Source organism: Gopherus evgoodei, chromosome 3 (genome assembly GCF_007399415.2).
Source record: "Gopherus evgoodei ecotype Sinaloan lineage chromosome 3, rGopEvg1_v1.p, whole genome shotgun sequence".
In the NCBI taxonomy this organism is placed as follows: Eukaryota; Metazoa; Chordata; order Testudines; family Testudinidae; genus Gopherus; species Gopherus evgoodei.
Window position 1 is genome coordinate 35,226,867 of NC_044324.1, and position 18,941 is coordinate 35,245,807.

The 18,941-nt window shown below is 40.5% G+C and overlaps 1 protein-coding gene across 1 annotated transcript in view; it reads left to right on the forward strand.

Moving 5' to 3' along the window:
• The window catches only part of NBAS (NBAS subunit of NRZ tethering complex), a 381,747-nt gene that overhangs the window by 222,475 nt on the left and 140,331 nt on the right, over positions 1 to 18,941 (forward strand). Inside the window, 1 exon segment of the mRNA XM_030555399.1 lies at positions 18,263 to 18,492. Coding sequence (XP_030411259.1) covers positions 18,263 to 18,492 — 230 coding nt within the window.

The following is an 18,941-nucleotide window of genomic DNA, read 5'->3' on the forward strand; positions in this document are numbered from 1 at the left end:
AACTAACCAACAGTTTCATCTTATGTTAGTTATATATAAGGCTGTATTTTAGTCACGGGTATTTTTAGTAAAAGTCATGGACAGATCACGGGCAGTAAACAAAAATTCACGGCCCGTGACGTGTCCATGACTTGTACTGTATACCCCTAACTAAAACTTGGGCTGAGGGGCGGGGGTGTTTGGAGAGAGGAAGTCTGGGAGCGCCACGGGTGCTGACGGGTAGCCCGAGACCCTTGCTGATGTTGGGGAAGGGGGAGGGTGGGAAGTGGTGGGCAGCTCGGGACCCTGCTGGCACTGGTGGGAGGGATGGGCGGGAGGCGGCATGTGGAACGGGACCCGTGCTAGTGCTGGGGATGGGGTTGAAGGGGCTGGCAGGCTCCTTGCTGGCTCTGTGCAGCTCCCTGGAAGTGGCTGGCATGTAACTGCAGCCCCTAGGGGGAGGGAAGGCCAGGGGGGCTCCACATGCTGCCCCCACCACGAGCTCCAGCTCTGCAGCTCCCATTGGCCAGGAAACGCAGCCGGTGGGAGCTGTGGGGACATTATCTGCAAGCAGAGGCAGCACACAGAGCCCCCTGGCCCCTCCACTTAAGATCTGTAGGGACATGCCAGCCACTTCCGAGGAACCCCCTCCAGGTAAGCGCCACCCCACACGCCAACCTCCTGACTCAGCCCTGGGCCCCCTCCCACACCTAAACTACTGCTGCTGCTGGCCCAGGGGCAGCCCGAATGTTCAGGCAGCCCCTGAACCAGCCGCACTGGCTGCTGCAAAAGTCAGGAAGATCATGGAAAATCACAAAATCTGTTACTTCTGTGATGTCTGTGACCTCTGTGACAGACACGCAGTCTTGGCTATGTAGCGCTGTGTGAACAATACTTTGTAGGTAGTTAAAATCACTGGATGTCACTGACTGCCAGAATTTAGCAATATTCAAAGAGGAATTGGTTACCAAGAATAACCAGTTATAATAATTAACGCAACAAATCTAAGAGATGTGAAACATCTCTGGGTTTTAAGCTAATCTCTAACTGTTAGGGATTAGGATGAGAGAGTCAGATTGTTCCGTATCTGTCTATCTGTGGGGGTTTTTGCACTTTCCTGTGATTCATCTGATGCTGGCTATTGTCAGAGATAGTTTAGCTAAATGTTATAATTAGTTAGATTCCCTGTCCTGGGAAACTACCCCCTCCTCCTCACCCCATTATCCAGTTTACGGATATTAGACTAAGTCCAGAACTTCAGGCTCCGGTGTCTGTGCTTCTTGCCCCCTCTCCTTCTCGGTCAGCAGTGATCATCAGTGTTGCCTGTATTGCCTCAAGAAAGGTCATGTCGCTGCAAGACGCTGTGTCTGCTGCTCTTGCCCTAGTCATACCCAGGAACATCAGCCTGACTCAGCAAGGAGTGTGCTTTTTGACACGAGGCTCAATTTATGAGCAAGGGAATCTACTCCCACAGATTCCCCCATTGAGGTCTTGTCAGGAAGGCAAGGAACATTCTCATAAATACAAGAGTGAATCCTCTTCTAAGTTCACTTCAAAGAAGTTGGATACAACCTTGCCTAAGGCAAGCAAGTATTCCTGCTCAGCCCATGAGGATTTAGAACCTAAGTCTCAGAGCCTTGACAAAAAAGCCAACAAATCAAGGACTCTTTCAGTACCAGACCGCACTCTTGATGGCAACGGTACCTCTGGTACCATCTAAGCCTAAACACTGGGAACCGATTGCACCAACAAAAGGCACAACCACTGGGGAGCCTCAGCCACAAACTGTAAGTGCTCACTTTCTATCAGTTTAGAGGACAGGACCAATGCACTCCAGGGAGAGCAGAGACTTGTGTTACACCTGGTGACATTGTTGCTCTCGCGTTCCACAATTGCTGTTGCCATCAGGGCCTTCCCTCATGAGAGAAATCCTGACTACATCAGGAGATGCAAAGTATTGGAGGAGTCTGTCCCCCATTCCATCATCCAGCCATGGTTTCCCTCCAGCAGAACTATTGGTGCCACCTTAAACCCAGAATAGGCCATTTCTTTCTTGAGGGGCTCTGAATCACCTGAGGAATTGATGTATTCTGAGAAATATCTTCTTAGACAAGGGACTCGGACCTGTCTAGATGTAACCTCCCATCTCAGTGTCTGTATCAGAACTGGTGGTACCCCATGGTTCCAGTGGATATCCACAACTACCCTTTGACACATCTTACTTACCATACTGGGGACTGTGGTACCCATACCTCCCCCTTCAGCATCGACATGATCCACTAGGAAGTCAGTCCACTGCTCCCTGCTGAGGAAAATCAGAGTTTCCTTCTGACACCATCGAAGAGGAAGATTAACTGGATCTGGCAATTCTGCTGGTACCAATGAGACAGTCTTCATCTCCAGATGAAGCAGACACTTCAGTATTTTCCCTTGTATGCTGAAGTTGTCACCTTATAGAATTTGTGCATCAGCAGTCGAATCACCTTGTCACAAGTTTACCTTGTAGGGAATCAAAATGTGGTGTTGAGCACGTTCAGTGGGTACTTTGCTATTGATCACAAGTGAGTGTTACATGACTCAGTGGTGAACAGTATTTTTGTTCTATGGGAAACCCCACAAGGGATCTGTTCGCCTCTCAAACAAACCTGTACTGTTCCAGGGGAGCCCGAAGACATCGCTTTCAAAGTGACACACTCTTTCGTGGTCAGACTATCAGAACTATGCCTTCCCTCCCTTGCCACTCCTATCTTGGATCTTATGGAAGATTCGTCAGGACAGGGCTTGATTCATCCTCATCAACCCAGTTGGCCCAGACAGTTTTGGTCCCCAAGTTTCCTACACACATCATCCCAGTTGCTGATCAACATGCAGTCCTTTTCCTTGACCAAGAGGAAGGGCAGAATCAAGCGTCACATATAAAATCCTTTGGAGCAAAGCATAAGAGATTTTCTCTCTCTTTCTCTCCACTTCTTTCCACTATAGCTATTTTGGGAGTTGCTGCCACCTCACGTAACAAGGCATAGTACTCTTCAGGTTGTTAATCTTTCCCCATGCCACTTTGGTCCACAATATTGTGATGTTGTTTGTAGTTACAGATAGCTTCTGCTTTTGACTGGGTATTTAGGCAACAGCTCAAATTCAGACTGCCTGCATTGAGGTCAGAGTTTAGTTCTCATCTCTCCAAGTTTCGTCAATAGGAATTTTCCCCATCACAAAATATAAGATATCTGTAAATAAATACCTATAGTTGCATACTATGGAAAACATAATTAGGCAGGCACAAAGCTACTGTTATGAATATTAGCTACATATCCAAAGAGAGTCTGGGTCAGGCTAAGTCAATGGTCCCCAGTGCGGTGCCCGAGCGTGCCATGGCACCCGCGGGGGCATCTTAATGCACCCACATCCTGGACCCCGGGAGAGCACCTGCTGAAATGCCACCGACTTTCAGCGGCATTTCGGCGTGGATGCCTCTCGATGATGACGCTTGTCGCCAACAAGTGACGTCTTCAAGAGGCGTCGCCCCCCGAATTTCGGCGGGAACGTCTCTCGATGACGCCACATGCCGTCGACAAGTGACGTCATTGAGAGGCATCGCTCCCGAATTTTGGCGGGGACGCCTCTCGATGACGTCGCTTGTCGACAGCAAGCAGCGTCATCGAGTGGCGTCACTGCCGAAATGCCGCCAAAATTCTGCTGCATTTCGGTGGGTGCTCCACCGCCACAGTGGTCCTTCGTCTGGCGCCCGCCAGACGAAAAGGTTGGGGACCACTGGGCTAAGTGGCTTTCAGCCTGTTGTGTGAGTGTCTTTATTTTCAGCATGACTCAAGAAAGTGAGTTTGCCAAGGCTTAGATGTCTGTGTTTCAGAAACCACCTCCTCTTTGTTTTCCCAAATAATCTACCATTTGGTAACCAAGGATGCAGGCTATCAATTGCATCATTTCCATGAACCAGACCTAACTTCTATTCAGAAATCTCCCCATAACCTAAATCTTGCTTCATCTATATAACTGTTAGGTTACATTTACTTTAGAAACCACCTTTCAAAATGACATAGGAGCTACTAATCTTTGTTCTTTTGTATGGCAGAGTAAGGGCTACGCAAACCACAGCCCCAATGCTCGAGAGTTCAGAGTGTGCATACAGTTTTTGTTTTGCATAGGTTGTAGATAGAACTATAGCTTGCCCTAAATGTCTGCCTTGCTCATCCATTCTCCAGTCAGCGGAAGTATTTTGCACTTCCTAAAGATGTGTGAGAAATGCAACTGGGAGCCCTTTACTATGAGCTGCATGCAAATAGCCCACAGCATTCCTATGAAATGTCTCAAGTCTAACAGCAAACTATATGTCACATAGTACTTTACTGTCAATCAGTTAAAAAGAAACAAGCACAAAATCGCACAGGCTTTTCCAAAATCAAATCCAAATTTATATTAAAAATAAAGGCATAGTTAATTTTTTTGGTTATTTTTATCTGAAAGCAATTTGGTGTATATTCTTTCCACTGTTGGAAAAAAGTTTATTCACAATATAAACTTCACTTCATGTCAAAATATATTATTCAGTTGTCATATCTTTTCTTTTAGCAATATTGTAGACATTTTTTTCATTCTCCCTTCCCCCACATACAACTATTAGAGTTGGTAATTACAGGGTTTGGCATCTGCATTTCCACCAGCTCTATTCTATTAAGGCACAAAGAAAACTGTGGTAGAGCTGTCAGTTGAAAGTACAGAAATTAAGTCAAACGTACCAGTTGACTGTGTAAACCATGGTTTGATGCACATCTAAGTTTCACAAATTGTGAGAATTGCAAGCTCTTTGTTCAGGCTTGTATATGCAGAGATGTATTTCTTTATGATACGCCCATCCTAATATAATAGAATAACCTTCCACCCTTTTGTGCTGTGAATATGCACTGCTTGAATAAACACCAAAGTGAGAATGATGCAGAAACAGAAAAGCTTTCCATTTATTTTAAGTTCTTTAAAATGAGGAGTTAATGAAATATTATACCACATTCCATTATCTTGATGTCCTGTTAATAGAGCTCTGGGAAATACATCTGAAATTGTCTGCCTGCTGAGCAGCATGCACTGTCATTGTGTCTTTAAAACATGTCTTAATTAAAACACTTTTATGAAGGCCCAATATTATACCTGTGTCAATTACTTCTAAGGGTGTATATGTATAAATATCTGCACATAACTTACCTCCTTTTCTCTTTGACACATTTAATTTCAGCTGAGCTCCTAATTTTTATGTTCATGTACCTTTTTTAGATTTTTTTAAAATGTATAAAATATTTGCAAATTGTGAGATTTACTTTAAAAGATATAATTAACAATTAAGGAAACAAATATAAGTGAGATTTAGAGTAATATAAATTGCTAAAACAAGTTAAGAGAAACATGGCATTAAGGCCAGCATGTCTCAACAGAAGTAGAAAGAGGCCAGATAACTTTCTCATGATATAATATTATCATTGACTAATTTTGTACTGGGACTCAGGATCCTAACAGTTAATAGTTCTATTGTGTTTTTTTTTTAATTGAGTTGTATGTTACATTACTGGATAATTGTGATCCAAAAGTCCCATGTAAAACAAAAAAGCACTGTTGAATATTCAAGGCCACCTGCCCTACTGGGCATTTCTTGCCATCAAATAACATTAAAGTCCTGTGAGTGAAAAATGCACTTCCTGTCTAAAGAACTCATTGGACTCCAAGGTCCTATGACTGCACGGGGTAAGTGACTTACTATTTTTACAACCTAGATTGACTGCACTGAATTGAATTAATTCAGCATATTTATCAAAAAAAATTATTTTTTCTTAAACATGATTGCTCACTTAAAAAGAGATTAGCATAAACTGGCAATGTTTCATAATTTTTAATAAAAAAAATCAAAGTCACATTGGGAGTTGTGACTAAGGTGGAAAAAGTCAGCTAACAAGGAAATGCAAGATTAGTTTCAGTAACTTACTATAATTATCTTAATAGCCATTGCTTTCAAGCCCTGTGACATTAGTGAGAACTAATTTGTTCATGTGGGGGCTATTTCAGTATATGAGGGATCAAGAATCTCATGTGTGAAGGAGAAGAAACACCTTTTAATACACAGGTTTGTCTCAATTTGAACTATTCAGGTGAAGAAAAGAGTATTTTCGTTCAAATATTGGAGAGAGAATGTTAAGGAAGTCTCGTGCTTCTGTATGGTATACTATTCATGCCAAAAAAGAAGAAACATCACAGATTGCTAAAACTCAATCTGCAGTTCATAACTCAGTCACCTAATACTGAATTAAGTGTGGATATTTAAATATAGGAAGACATGGCTTTCCCTGTGCCTTGCATTTAGAGTACAGTGTATTTTATTGTAATTAAGTACCATCACTGGGCTGAGTGATTTGGGGGAAAAGGCAGGAAAACAATAGAGAGAGTTGGGTCTCAAAAAACAATAGTTGATGAAAATAGTTATGTAGTTATTCATTTTTGGTATATGCAAATCTTGACAATTCCATTAACTGAATTATATGTATAGGTTAACTGTCGGTTGTGCTGCTAAGATGACTGTTTAGGAGGGATTTGAACGAGAAGAGGGTGATTGCTTAGTGAAGAAAATTTTGGAGATTACCTTATGTATAAGGGGCGGACAAAGCTAGTAGCCCCAAAATCCATTTTTTTCTCTTTAATCTCAAGCAGTAATCCATTTTATCCCAAGCACATAAGAATGGCCATACTGGGTCAGACCAAAGGTCCATCCAGCCCAGTATCTTGTCTACCGACAGTGTCCAATGCCAGATGTCCCAGAAGGAGTGAACCTAACAAGTAATGATCAAGTGATCTCTCTCCTGCCATCCATCTCCATCTTCTGACAAACAGAGGCTAGGGACACCATTCCTTACCCATCGTGGCTAATAGCCACTAATGGACTTAACCTCCATGAATTTATCTAGTTTTCTTAAACCCTGTTGTAGTCCTAGCCTTCACAACCTCTTCAGGCGAGGAGTTCCACAGGTTGACTCTGCACTGTGTGAAGAACTTCCTTTTATTTGTTCTAAACCTTCTGCCCATTAATTTCATTTGGTGGCCCCTTGTTCTTATGTTATGGGAACAAGTAAATAATGTTTCCTTATTCACTTTCTCCACATCACTAATGATTTTATATACCTCTATCATATCCCCCCTTAGTCTCCTCTTTTCCAAGCTGAAAAGTCCTATCCTCTTTAATCTCTCCTCATATGAGACCTGTTCCAAACCCGTAATCATTTTAGTTGCCCTTCTCTACACTTTTCTAATGCCAGTTGTCAGGGTTCCTTCCCCATTCTAAACTCTAGGGTACAGATGTGGGGACCCACATGAAAGACCCTCTAAGCTTATTTAAGTTTAGGTTAAAAACTTTCCCATGACACACATTCCACCTTGTCCTTGAACAGTATGCTGCCACCACCAAGTGAGTTAGACAAAGATTCAGGAAAAGGGCTACTTGGAGTTCCTGTTTCCCCAAAATATCCCCCCAAGCTCTTCACCCCCTTTCCTGGGGAGGCTTGAGAATACTCTACCAACCAGATAGGTAACCAGGTGAGCACAGACCAGACCCTTGGGTTTTAGGACTCTAAAACCCAATCAGATTCTAAAAAAAAAAACAAACCTTTTTATTATAAAGAAAGAAAAAGTAAAAGAATCACATCTGTAGAATCAGGATAGTAAGTACTTTACAGAATAACAAAAGATTAAAAAACACAGAGGATTTCCCCTCTAGGCAAAACTTTAAAGTTACAAAACCAGTGATAAACCTCCCTCTTAGGACAGGGAAAATTCACAAGCTAAAACAAAAGATAATATAATGCATTTCTTTGCTATTACTTACTATTTCTGCAATAGTAGATGCTTAATCCAGATATGCTTAAGGAGATGTATTTTTCCTGCCCTGGTTCCTAGCTGACTCAAAGAGAACAAAAGACAGACACAGACAAAACCTTTCCCCACAGATTTGAAAGTATCTTCTTCTCGTATTGGTCCTTTTAGTCAGGTGCCAACTAGGTTATCTGAGTAGCTTAACGCTTTACAGGTAAAAGAGGAATTAACCCTTTACAAGGTAAAGAGGATTTTATGCTACCCTGAGCTGTATGTTTATGACATTAGTGTATCTTTTTTGAGATGGAGACCACATCTGTATGCAGTATTCAAGATGTGAGTGTACCCAGGGCTGGCTCCAGGTACCAGCCCAGCAAGCAGGTGTTTGGGGTGGCCAAGGGGAAGGGGTGGCACGTCAGGCTCTTCAGCAACAATTTTGCGGCGGATCCCTCAGTCCCTCTTGGAGGGAAGGACTTGCCTCCGAATTGCCGCCGAAGAAGAAAGTGGCACAGTGGCGCTGCCACTGATCGCGATCGTGGCTTCTATTTTATTTTGTTTTTTTCTTTCCCCACTGCTTGGGGTGCCAAAAACCCTGGAGCCAGCCCTGGGCGTACCGTGGATTTATATAAGGGCAATAAGGTATTCTCCGTCTTATTCTCTATCCCTTTTTTAATGATTCCTAACATCTTGTTTACTTTTTTGACTGCCACTGCACACTGCATGGATGTCTTCAGAGAACTATCTACGATGACTCCAAGATTCCTTTCCTGATTAGTTGTAGCTAAATTAGCCCCCATCATATTGTATGTATAGTTGGGGTTATTTTTTTCCAGTGTGCATTACATTACATTTATCCACATTAAATGGTTTGTTGCCCAATTACTTAGTTTTGTGAGATCTTTTTGAAGTTCTTCACAGTCTCCTTTGGTCTTAACTATCTTGAGCAGTTTAGTATCATCTGCAAACTTTGCCACTTCACTTTTTACCCCTTTCTCCAGATCATTTATCAATAAGTTGAATAGGATTGGTCCTAGGACTGACCCTTGGGGAACACCACTAGGTACCCCTCTCCATTCTGAAAATTTAATATATGTTCTTCTATGTGTCTGACAATTTTATTCTTTACTATTGTTTCAACTAATTTGCCCAGTACTGACGTTAGACTTACTGGTCTGTAATTGCCGGGATCACCTCTAGAGCCCTTTTTAAATATTGGTGTTACATTAGCTATCTTCCAGTCATTGGTTACAGAAGCTGATTTAAAGGACAGGTTACAAAACAGAATTAATAGTTCCGCAATTTCACATTTGAGTTCTTTCAGAACTCTTGAGTGAATGCCATCTGGTCCTGGTGACTTGTTACGGTTAAGTTTATCAATTAATTCCAAAACCTCCTCTAGTGACACTTCAATCTGTGACAATTCCTCAGATTTGTCACCTACAAAAGACGTCTCAGGTTTGTGAATCTCCCTAACATCCTCAGCCATGAAGACCGAAGCAAAGAATTAATTTAGTTTCTCCGCAATGACTATGGTCTTTAAGTGCTCTTTTTGTATCTCGATCATCCAGGGGTCCCACTGGTTGTTTAGCTGGCTTCCTGCTTCTGATTACTTAAAAAACATTTTATTATTACCAATGGAGTTTTTGGCTGGCTGTTCTTCAAACTCCTTTTTGGCTTTTCTTATTACATTTTTACACTTAATTTGGAAGTATTTATGCTCCTTTCTATTCACCTCACTAGGATTTGACTTCCACCTTTTTATCTCTCACTGCTTCTTTTACATGGTTGTTAAGCCATGGTGGCTCTTTTTTAGTTCTTTTACTGTGTTTTTTTTAATTTGAGGTATACATTTAAGTTTGGCCTCTATTATGGTGTCTTTGAAAAGTGTCCATGCAGCTTGCAGGGATTTCACTCTAGTCACTGTACCTTTTAATTTCTGTTTAACCAACCTCCTCTTTTTTCATAGTTACCTTTTCTGAAATTAAATGTCACAGTGTTGGGCTGTTGAGCTGTTCTTCCCACCATAAGAATGTTAAATGTTACTATATTATGGTCACTATTTCCAAGTGGTCCTGGACCAGATTCTGCTCTCCACTCGGGACTAAATCGAGAATTGCCTCTCCCCTTGTGGTTTCCTTTACCAGCTGCTCCAAGAAGCAGTCATTAAAAGTATCGTGAAATTTTGTCTCTGTATTTTGTCCTGAGGTGACACGTACTCAGTCAATATGGGGATAATTGAAATCCCCCACTATTATGATAACCTCTCTAATCTTCCTTAGCATTTCATCGTCACTATCACTGTCCTCGTCAGGTAATTGATAATAGATCCCTACTGTTATATTCTTACTAGAGCATGGAATTACTATCCATAGAGATTCTGTGGAACATGTGGATTCATTTAAGATTTTTACTTCATTTGATTCTACATTTTCTTTCACATATAGCGCCACTCCACTCCTTCCCCCCTGCCCGACCTGTTCTGTCCTTCCAGGGTACAAAATATATCAGAATGATTGTGTCCCATTGATTGTCCCCACTCCACTAGGTTTCTGTGATGCCTATTATATCAATATCCTCCTTTAACAGGAGGCACTCTAGTTCTTATTATTTAGACTTCTAGCATTTGTGTACAAGCGCTTTAAAAACTTGTCCTTGTTTATTTTTGTGCCCTTTTCTGATGTGTCAGATTCTTTTTTATAAGAATGTTTCTCATCTGATCTGGCCCATACTTTATCGTCTTCCATCCTCTCCTCCTGACTAAAGTCTAGAGAATCTCTATCAGTAGACTCTCCTCTAAGAGAAGTCTCTGTCCGATCCACGTGCTCCTCTACAACAATTGGCTTTCCTCCATCTCTTAGTTTTTAAACTGCACTGCAACCTTTTTAATGTTTATTGTCAGCAGTCTGGATCCACTTTGGTTTAGGTGGAGCCCATCCTTCCTGTATAGGCTCCCCCTGTCCCAAAAGTTTCCCCAGTTCGTAATAAATCTAAACCCCTTCTGTCTACACCATCATCTCATCCACTCATTGAGACTCTGAAGCTCTACCTGGCCCTGCGCGTGGAACTGGAAGCATTTCTTAGAATGCCACCATAGAGGTCCTGGATTTCAGTCTCTTTCCTAGGAGCCTAAATTTGGCCTCTAGGATGTCTCTCCTAACCTTCCGTATGTCATTGGTACCTACAAGTACCACAACCATAAGTCTATCTAGATACCTCAAGAGATCCGCAACCTTTGCACCAGGCAGGCAAGTCACCATACAGTTCTCCTGGTCATCACAACCCCAGCTATGAGGGCAGGGGACTGGACTCGATGACCTCTCGAGGTCCCTTCCAGTCCTAGAGTCTATGAATCTATGAGCTATCTATGTTTCTAATGATCGAATCTCCCATTACTAACACCTGCCTTTTCCTAATGGAGAGGTAACCTCAGTGCGAGAGGATACCCCAACATTATCTGGAAGGAGGGTCCCAACTATGGGAAGGTTTCCCTCTGATCCCGTTGACTTGAGCCTTTCCCTGAGTCTTTCATCCTCTTTAACAGTGCAGGGGCTGTCTGACTGGAAGTGAGACAACTCTGCAGTGTCCTGGAAAGCCTCATCAACATACCTCTCTGTCTTCCTTAGCTTCTGCAATTCTGCCACTCTGGCCTCCAAAGCCTGTACATGGTCTCTGAGGGCCAGGAGCTCCTTGCACCAAATGCACACATACGCCACCCACCCACAGGGTAGGTAATCATACATGCTACACTGTGTGCAATAAAAGAATAGCCCCCACTCTGCTGCCTGGCTTCTGCCTGCATTCTCTCCTACAGCTACAGCACACTTGAAATATAGTTCATCTACTGTGTTACTCTTGTATGGAAAAGATAACGAATGCTTAGGTTAGAAACATTATTGGAGAGAAGGAGACAGTGCTGTCGGAAATCAACAGGTGCAAATATATATATTTTGGTCGCATTGGGCATAGAAATTGAAGTAACCTTGAGAAGGTTATTTTGGAAGGAATGGTGGTTGTTAGTTGTAGTAGGGGGTGACGAGTAAGGAGATGGATAGAAAGTGTGCAGCAGATCACTAGGAGGTCAGCTGCTGAGTGCTTGAAGCTAGTGAAGAATCAAGAAGCCTTCTGAAAATTCTTTGTTGAAGTCACCATAGTCATCCACGAATAAGTGGATTTTACTTACTATGTTAAGGAGAAATATCGCTAAAGACACTTGGTACAGTGTGGCCCTCATCTCTGAATGGGGATTGTAGATGCTACTGCAGCATTGTTTTTGATGATAACTAATTACAGGTAGCTGACACAGTGCTGAGCCCAGTCTGCACTGACTGCCAAGTCGCAGTTAACACTGTGGCATCGAACTTGATTGTTTCCTGTTGTGTTCGAATGATACAGAATTTTGTAAATTAGACAAGCCCATGGTGGAGCATCAGGGAGAAAAGCTATATTATTCAGGCATCTGTCTTAAAGTATCAGGAAAGATTTTCCTAATAAAAGGAAGCAGGATAATTGGGCATGTAGCCACACTTTCTCAGTGTCTGAGAGAATTTGAAAAGCCAACAGATTGTCATGTATTTGTCTTTTTTTTTTTTAAACGCACAGCATTAGAAAGAACAAACTGATTCTACCTTCTTATCTAGCCTACTGACTGTTTAAAAATATTGAGGAGCCTATGAACTACGTAAGTATAGTAGTAAGCAGTCTACTCTAGCCTTTTTTGCTGGTTTCGTTTATAATTAACGATCTTATTAGTGTTTGTATTTACACTTCCCACACTCACATAAAACCTGTCTTCATTAAAATATGGAGATATAGAAATATTAGTATATTCTAAAAGGATACTGTGAAAAATATATTTCATAATTTTAAATTGCTTTTTATTCATTCTTTAAGCCCTACACAGCTTGACACTGAAATTTTATTATCCATCACTGGGTTCTTCTTCTTGTTGAAAATCCAAGAAATATCACACTAGTAGAATCGGTGTTATTTAAAAAGTCATTTTAAGGGGTGTAGAAGAAGACTTAGTGCACAGAAAGAGAAGGAATAAAACATGTAATAATTAAATGGACTATGCAAACAGACACAGTTGAGAAAAGTATTTTCCTTTATTCATAGATTTTAAGGCCAGTAGTGATCATTGTGGTAATCTATTCTGACCACCTGCATAACACAGGCCATGAGACTTCCCTGGATTAATTCCTGCTTCAGTTTCAATAGCTGTGGCTGAACTAGAGCATATCTTTTAAGAAAAGGAATCTAATCTTTACATGAAGATTTACAATGATCAAAAATCTATCGCAACCCATGGTAAGTTGTTCCAGCACTCAAAACCACTGTTAAAAATGTGCACCTTATATCTAGTCTAAATTTGTCTCGCTTCAGTCTCCAGCCGTAGGATCTCATTATACCTTTGTCTGTTAAATTGGTAAAATAAATAGATTGAGCTCCTTGAATCTGTTACTATAAAGCATATTTCCTCAGTCCTTTAATCATTTTCATGACTCTTCACTGAACTCTCTCCAATTTCTCAACATCCTTCTTGAATTGTGGACACCAGAACTGGACACAGTATTCTAGTAGCAGTTCCATCCGTGCCACGTTATAGATAATAGAATCTCTCTACTGCTAAGGAGATCCCCCTGCTTATAGGTTTAAGAATTGCATTAGCTCTTTTAGCCACCACATCCATTTTATTTATCCTTATTTATTATTTATATTGTGATAGCACAAGAAGAAAAAGATAGTCCCAGACCAAAGAATTTATAATCTTTTATAAAAAGAGAGACAAGTGGGTATATGCAGACAGATGTGGGAGAAAAAGGAAACAGGGAGACAATACTGCTCAGCATGAAAAACAGTGGTTTCAGCACACTGTTGTGAAGGCCAGGATTGATGTTGTGAAGGCCAAAACTATAATAGGGTTTAAAAAAGAACTAGATAAATTCATGGAGGATAGGTCCACCAATGGCTATTAGCCAGGCTGGGCAGGGATGGTGTCCCTAGCCTCTGTTTGCCAGAAGCAGTGAATGGGCAACGGAATGGATCACTTGGTGATTACCTGTACTGTTCATTCCCTCTGGGGCACCTGGCATTGGCCACTGTTGGAAAACAGGATACTGGGCTAGATGGACCTTTGGTCTGACCCAGTGTGGCCGTTCTTATGTTGCATACTTGCTGCCTATCTGTTGTCAAGTTTTTTTGTAATGATCTTGGCAAAGGAGAGCATTATGGATGGATTTGAAGGAGGAGGCTTTGCAGATATTACTGAAGTTCCTCCCAACTATGATAGGCAGCATGGAAAAAAGCACAGATGTGCCTGTTGAAAATTCAACAAGAGAACAATGAAGGCTAGCTTTTTTGGTAGAGTGGGGCGAATCAATCTTGATAGTGTATTAGATATAGTCAGTGTAGGGCCTTGAAAGTGAAGATCAGTCATTGGCTTGTAGTGAAGAAGGGGAAGCAAAAAGTAGGTCAGATTTTGGACTTATTAGCCTTTGCAGTGCATTTTAAGTAGTTTTGGTATGTATAAAATGTGTATAATGCTTTTTTGCAAGAATGTAATTATTCATGGTTTTTTTGCACTACAAAGTAAATTACTCTAACACCCACTAGGAAAAGTTCTGACATACTTGCATTAAATTATTTTCTGCCAATTGCAGTGATATTTATTATTTATATAAGCGTTGTCAGTGAGCTTAGTGTTGTACAAGTCCTTGCTATGAGGCGCTTACAATCTAAAAGACAAAATAGAGCACCTGGAAGTTCAGGGAAAGGATTAATTGAGTCTTTGTTGTGGGTAGGTAATTGCCTAATATTTTCTTTACTAACTCCCTGCTTTCAGTTTGTCATAACTTTGCGAAATTTTAACTGATTGGTTTGAAAATTTCGAAGGTTGATCTTTGCCTCAGGTTGAACTCTTTCTGGGAAATTTCAGCAAAAGGCTGCATCCATTTCCAAGATGAAATGTAGATAGTTTTGCCAACATTAACACATTTTTTACTTTTTCCTACACTTAATGCATACATAAAGGAAAGAGGAATTAAGGTTGTCTGGGCAGCCTTTACTTCTGGCATTTCTTTAACTTTCAGATGCTTGTTTTTACAACTGTAGCTTTCTTTTCATATAGGGTTCTTTGCATTTTGTGTGTGAATACATATGTGTGCACACGACATATGTGGAGGCAGTACTCTACCCACAAATCTATCTTGATGAGAACTTATGCCAACATACCAGTCTCCTCAGCACCTTCAAAGAACGTCCATTTATAAAATCAGCATATTCTAGGATTCTTTGTAATGATGATGGATGATGTCAGGTTAGAAAAACATGCCAAGAGCAATTTAAATAGTTGAACAGGATATCAACCTGTTAGAATCATAGAATATTCAGGGTTGGAAGGGACCTCTGGAGGTCATCTAGTCCAACCCCCTTCTCAAAGCAGGACAAACCTGTTACAGTGATGGGAGAGAAAAAAGGCTTCTAGAGAAGTAAAGGATTTCTTAATGATTTTTTTTCCAGTGTTCAAACATTTTATTGTGTACAGAAACTCATAGTGCTGTTGTAGTTTACATAGGTCATTAAAAAACTTGCACTTTTTAATAATCTTGATTGCTAAGATGTTTTAAAAAAAAAGTATCTAGTTGTAATTGAAATAAATATAAACTCATCCAACATACTCCGCTGCTACTTAGTCAATGTATTCATTATGCTTAGATAATTTGTCCTTTTTCAGAAAATATCACAGCTGTGCCTGGCATCTGTGTCGTCTTGTGTTTTGATCTTGTTAACTCATGCAACCTGATCAGAACTTAAGACTTGCAAGATATGACATTTCGCAGATCTCCCAGACCAGTAAGGGATTCTGTCACTACCTGCCTTAGTAATGCCGTTCCGGTATGTCTCAGAGCTCTGACACCAGTAGCCAGCCTACAAGCAGAAAAGTCTCAACTCTGGTTTCTACCAGCCTAGTTATACCTTGCACCGTACCTGCACAATCCCTTCCAGTCCTGAGTCTCCTCAAATCTATCTCCCCAAGTGCTTAACTACCAGACATCTGGTTCCTCCTCTGGTTCCTCATCCCCAAAGAAGTGAAATCTGCTCCCAATTATCAGTTCTCTTTAGAGGACGTATGCCACACAGTTTGCACAACAGAGACATACTTGGGTTAAAAATAAAGTTTGTTTAATTGAAAAAGTAGATTCAAAGATGAATAGTAAGGAAAAGCAAACACATACAAGTTACACAGAAAATAAGCAATCTCAGGCTTTACTGTGTTAGCCAAATTCCCTTCTCTGATACAAGTTACCAATTTTCCAGCTCGTCCTCTGTCCTGGAGGGGATCCAGTGTTTAAGGGAGAGCACCCTGTTTAGATGCTGGCCCACAGTTTCTAGATAGCTTTTTCTTCAAACCCCTTTTCCTTTTAACCAGGTTTCCAAGTTTTTTTCCCCTTTCTCTCAGGCTATGCTTACACTAAAGACCTTACAGCCAACAGAAGAGAGCTCTCCCACCAACATAATTAGACCACCTACAATGACTGGCAGTAGCTACGTAAGCAGGAGAAGCTCTCTCACTGACACAGTGCTGTGCACACTACCACTTATGTCACGCAGCAGGGTGTTTTTTTCACACCCCAGAGCGACATAAGTTTTACCGCTGACATAAGTGGTAGTGTCGACATGGGCTCAAACTATGGTAATGCTTACACAGAGCAAGGGTAACTCTCCTTCCTTTAGTTTTCCAAGACTGAGTGATTATTTTTTTTCAGTTTCAGTGTCTTTCCATTAACTTTAATGGTCCTTTCCCTAGGTTACACAATGCTGGGTGCTAGCAGGTAGTTTCATGTGAACAACTAGCCTGGGAGATGATCCTCCCTGCCTGATTGCTTCACCCCTTGTTGGGAGGTGATGCTGTAGATACACCACAGTTACAATTTGCCATTGTCTACACATATGTACATGCCTACATTCATAACAATAACCTGAAAAAATATTTCCTAATGACCACCAAGTTCACAACATTATAAGCTTTCATTAAAGACCTTAATTGGCATATATTTTTACACAATAATATTGTATGCAACTTGTTGATTCAATTTCTTATTCTTTGGGGTTCAGGACTCCTGTTCTCCTTTTGAGGTGTCTGGACCCTGCTTGTCACACAAGATGATACAGGAATAAGTGTTGGTGATCCTGTAGGTGGCACTGTTCCCTCAGAGCCCGTAATAAAGTCGTAGTATTGTGTTGGGGGCATTGTATTGCTAAAGATGTCATTTTTCAGTTAAGCAGTAAAGTCAGGGAGTTGATCACACTCTGCTATTATAGATCACATGCAACTTTTCTTAAGAGAACATGACTAAACACAGTGCACTATCAAAATTCCTAGGTAATTGCATTTCCCTGCTGTGTGTACATTCCTCTGCCATTTCAAATAGATACCATATTAATTTCCTCTCCTAAAAATGTAGTAGGATAGTTTTGCTACATGCTGTTTGACCACAGAATTTGCTATATTTCAGTGGCTGAGTAAGTGGATCACTGTGTAGCTTCTATAATAAAGATAGTTTGTGAGTTACTTTGGGATGAGTATCGCCGTATAAATGGAAGATACAGTATTAATAATACATGCAATAAAAAATTATTTGGGGCCAGATTTTCAAAAGTGTATCTGTCTCTGTGTGCCATAGATTTATGAATGTGGAAACTATAATGCACATTTAAAGATCTCATTTCTGTGTGCAGTTTGAGCTAAATACTACAGCCATTGTGCACTTTAAATACATAACACAGATGATTTTTAAATCATCTAAATAACTCTTTATTCTGTTATGGATTTGCTGTTACATTTGTATGTTATTTCTCTCAGTTTATTGGAAATAGTCATTGATTCAGAAGAATTATTTTAATATTTGTGGTATGTTCCTCTGTTTGACTGTAGGATGGTCATTAGCTAATTTGTAATTAGGTAACTTATATTTTATACAGATAGTTTAGAGTCTGTTATTTAATCTTTTAGCTCAATGGGTCAACAAATGCAGGATTTTAGTAGTAAAGAGACTTTTTCCTCTTATTTTTGTGTTTTTACTACTATTACAAAATGCGCACTATAATATTACTTCCACTAATCAAAATCCTCCAGTAGAAATACAAGTTTGACAGCAGTGCAGATTTGGCTTGCATCAATTATATAAATGTGTTCAGGTTATTTAACATTTGGTGGTCACACTTACATTTCTACAAGGTTCTACAAGTTTCTGGAAGGTTCCTATGTTTAAAATGTGGAATACCGCAAGATCTGATCAGATCTCTTAGGATGGAAGAAATATTTCATTGTTGATTAATGAAAACACCATGAGATGGATCTTAGAATGGCAACTTTGTTTTAGAGTTTTAAAATAGTATGCTTTTTTTTTAATTGATTTCACAGGCTGACCCAAAAGAGCTGATTAAGATGGTCACAAAGCACGTTTCTCAGTGTGGCTATGCAGACTGGCCTGAAGAAATAGCAACTTTGATTAAGCAGTTGTACTACTACAATGAACGACTACTGGACTTCACTCAGGCTCAAATCCTTCAAGGCCTTGGCAAAGGAGTGGATGTGCAGAGGTTTACAGCAGATGGCCAGTACAAGAGGGAAACAATACTGGGGTTGGCGGAGTAAGTAATGTCTGTTGTGTGGTTTCTGTTTTGTTTAAGTAGAAGTATTTAAAATTCAAAACAGGAAAGTAAATTTTCAGCAGCACTGACCTTTAGAGGGACTTATTAATCACTTATTTTGCAGGTTTATTTTGCAATGTTGCTATAAATGTGACCTTTTTTCTCCAACCACTCTAATCAGATGAAATGATGTTTGTCCAACCAAATTGATCAATAAGTGCAGGATTCTAATAGTAAAGATACTCTTTCCACTCCTTCCCGCCCCCCTTATCTTTGTGCTTTAGCTACTACTATTACAATCCATTAAAACAGATGCCCTAAAAGGAGGGGAATTTTCTGAACCACACTAAAAAATATAGTGTCTTCGACTATTGAATTTGAATAAATTATAGATAAACCCTCTGTTTTAATGTTGATACTTTAGTTATAGTAGACTTACATTGCAAAAA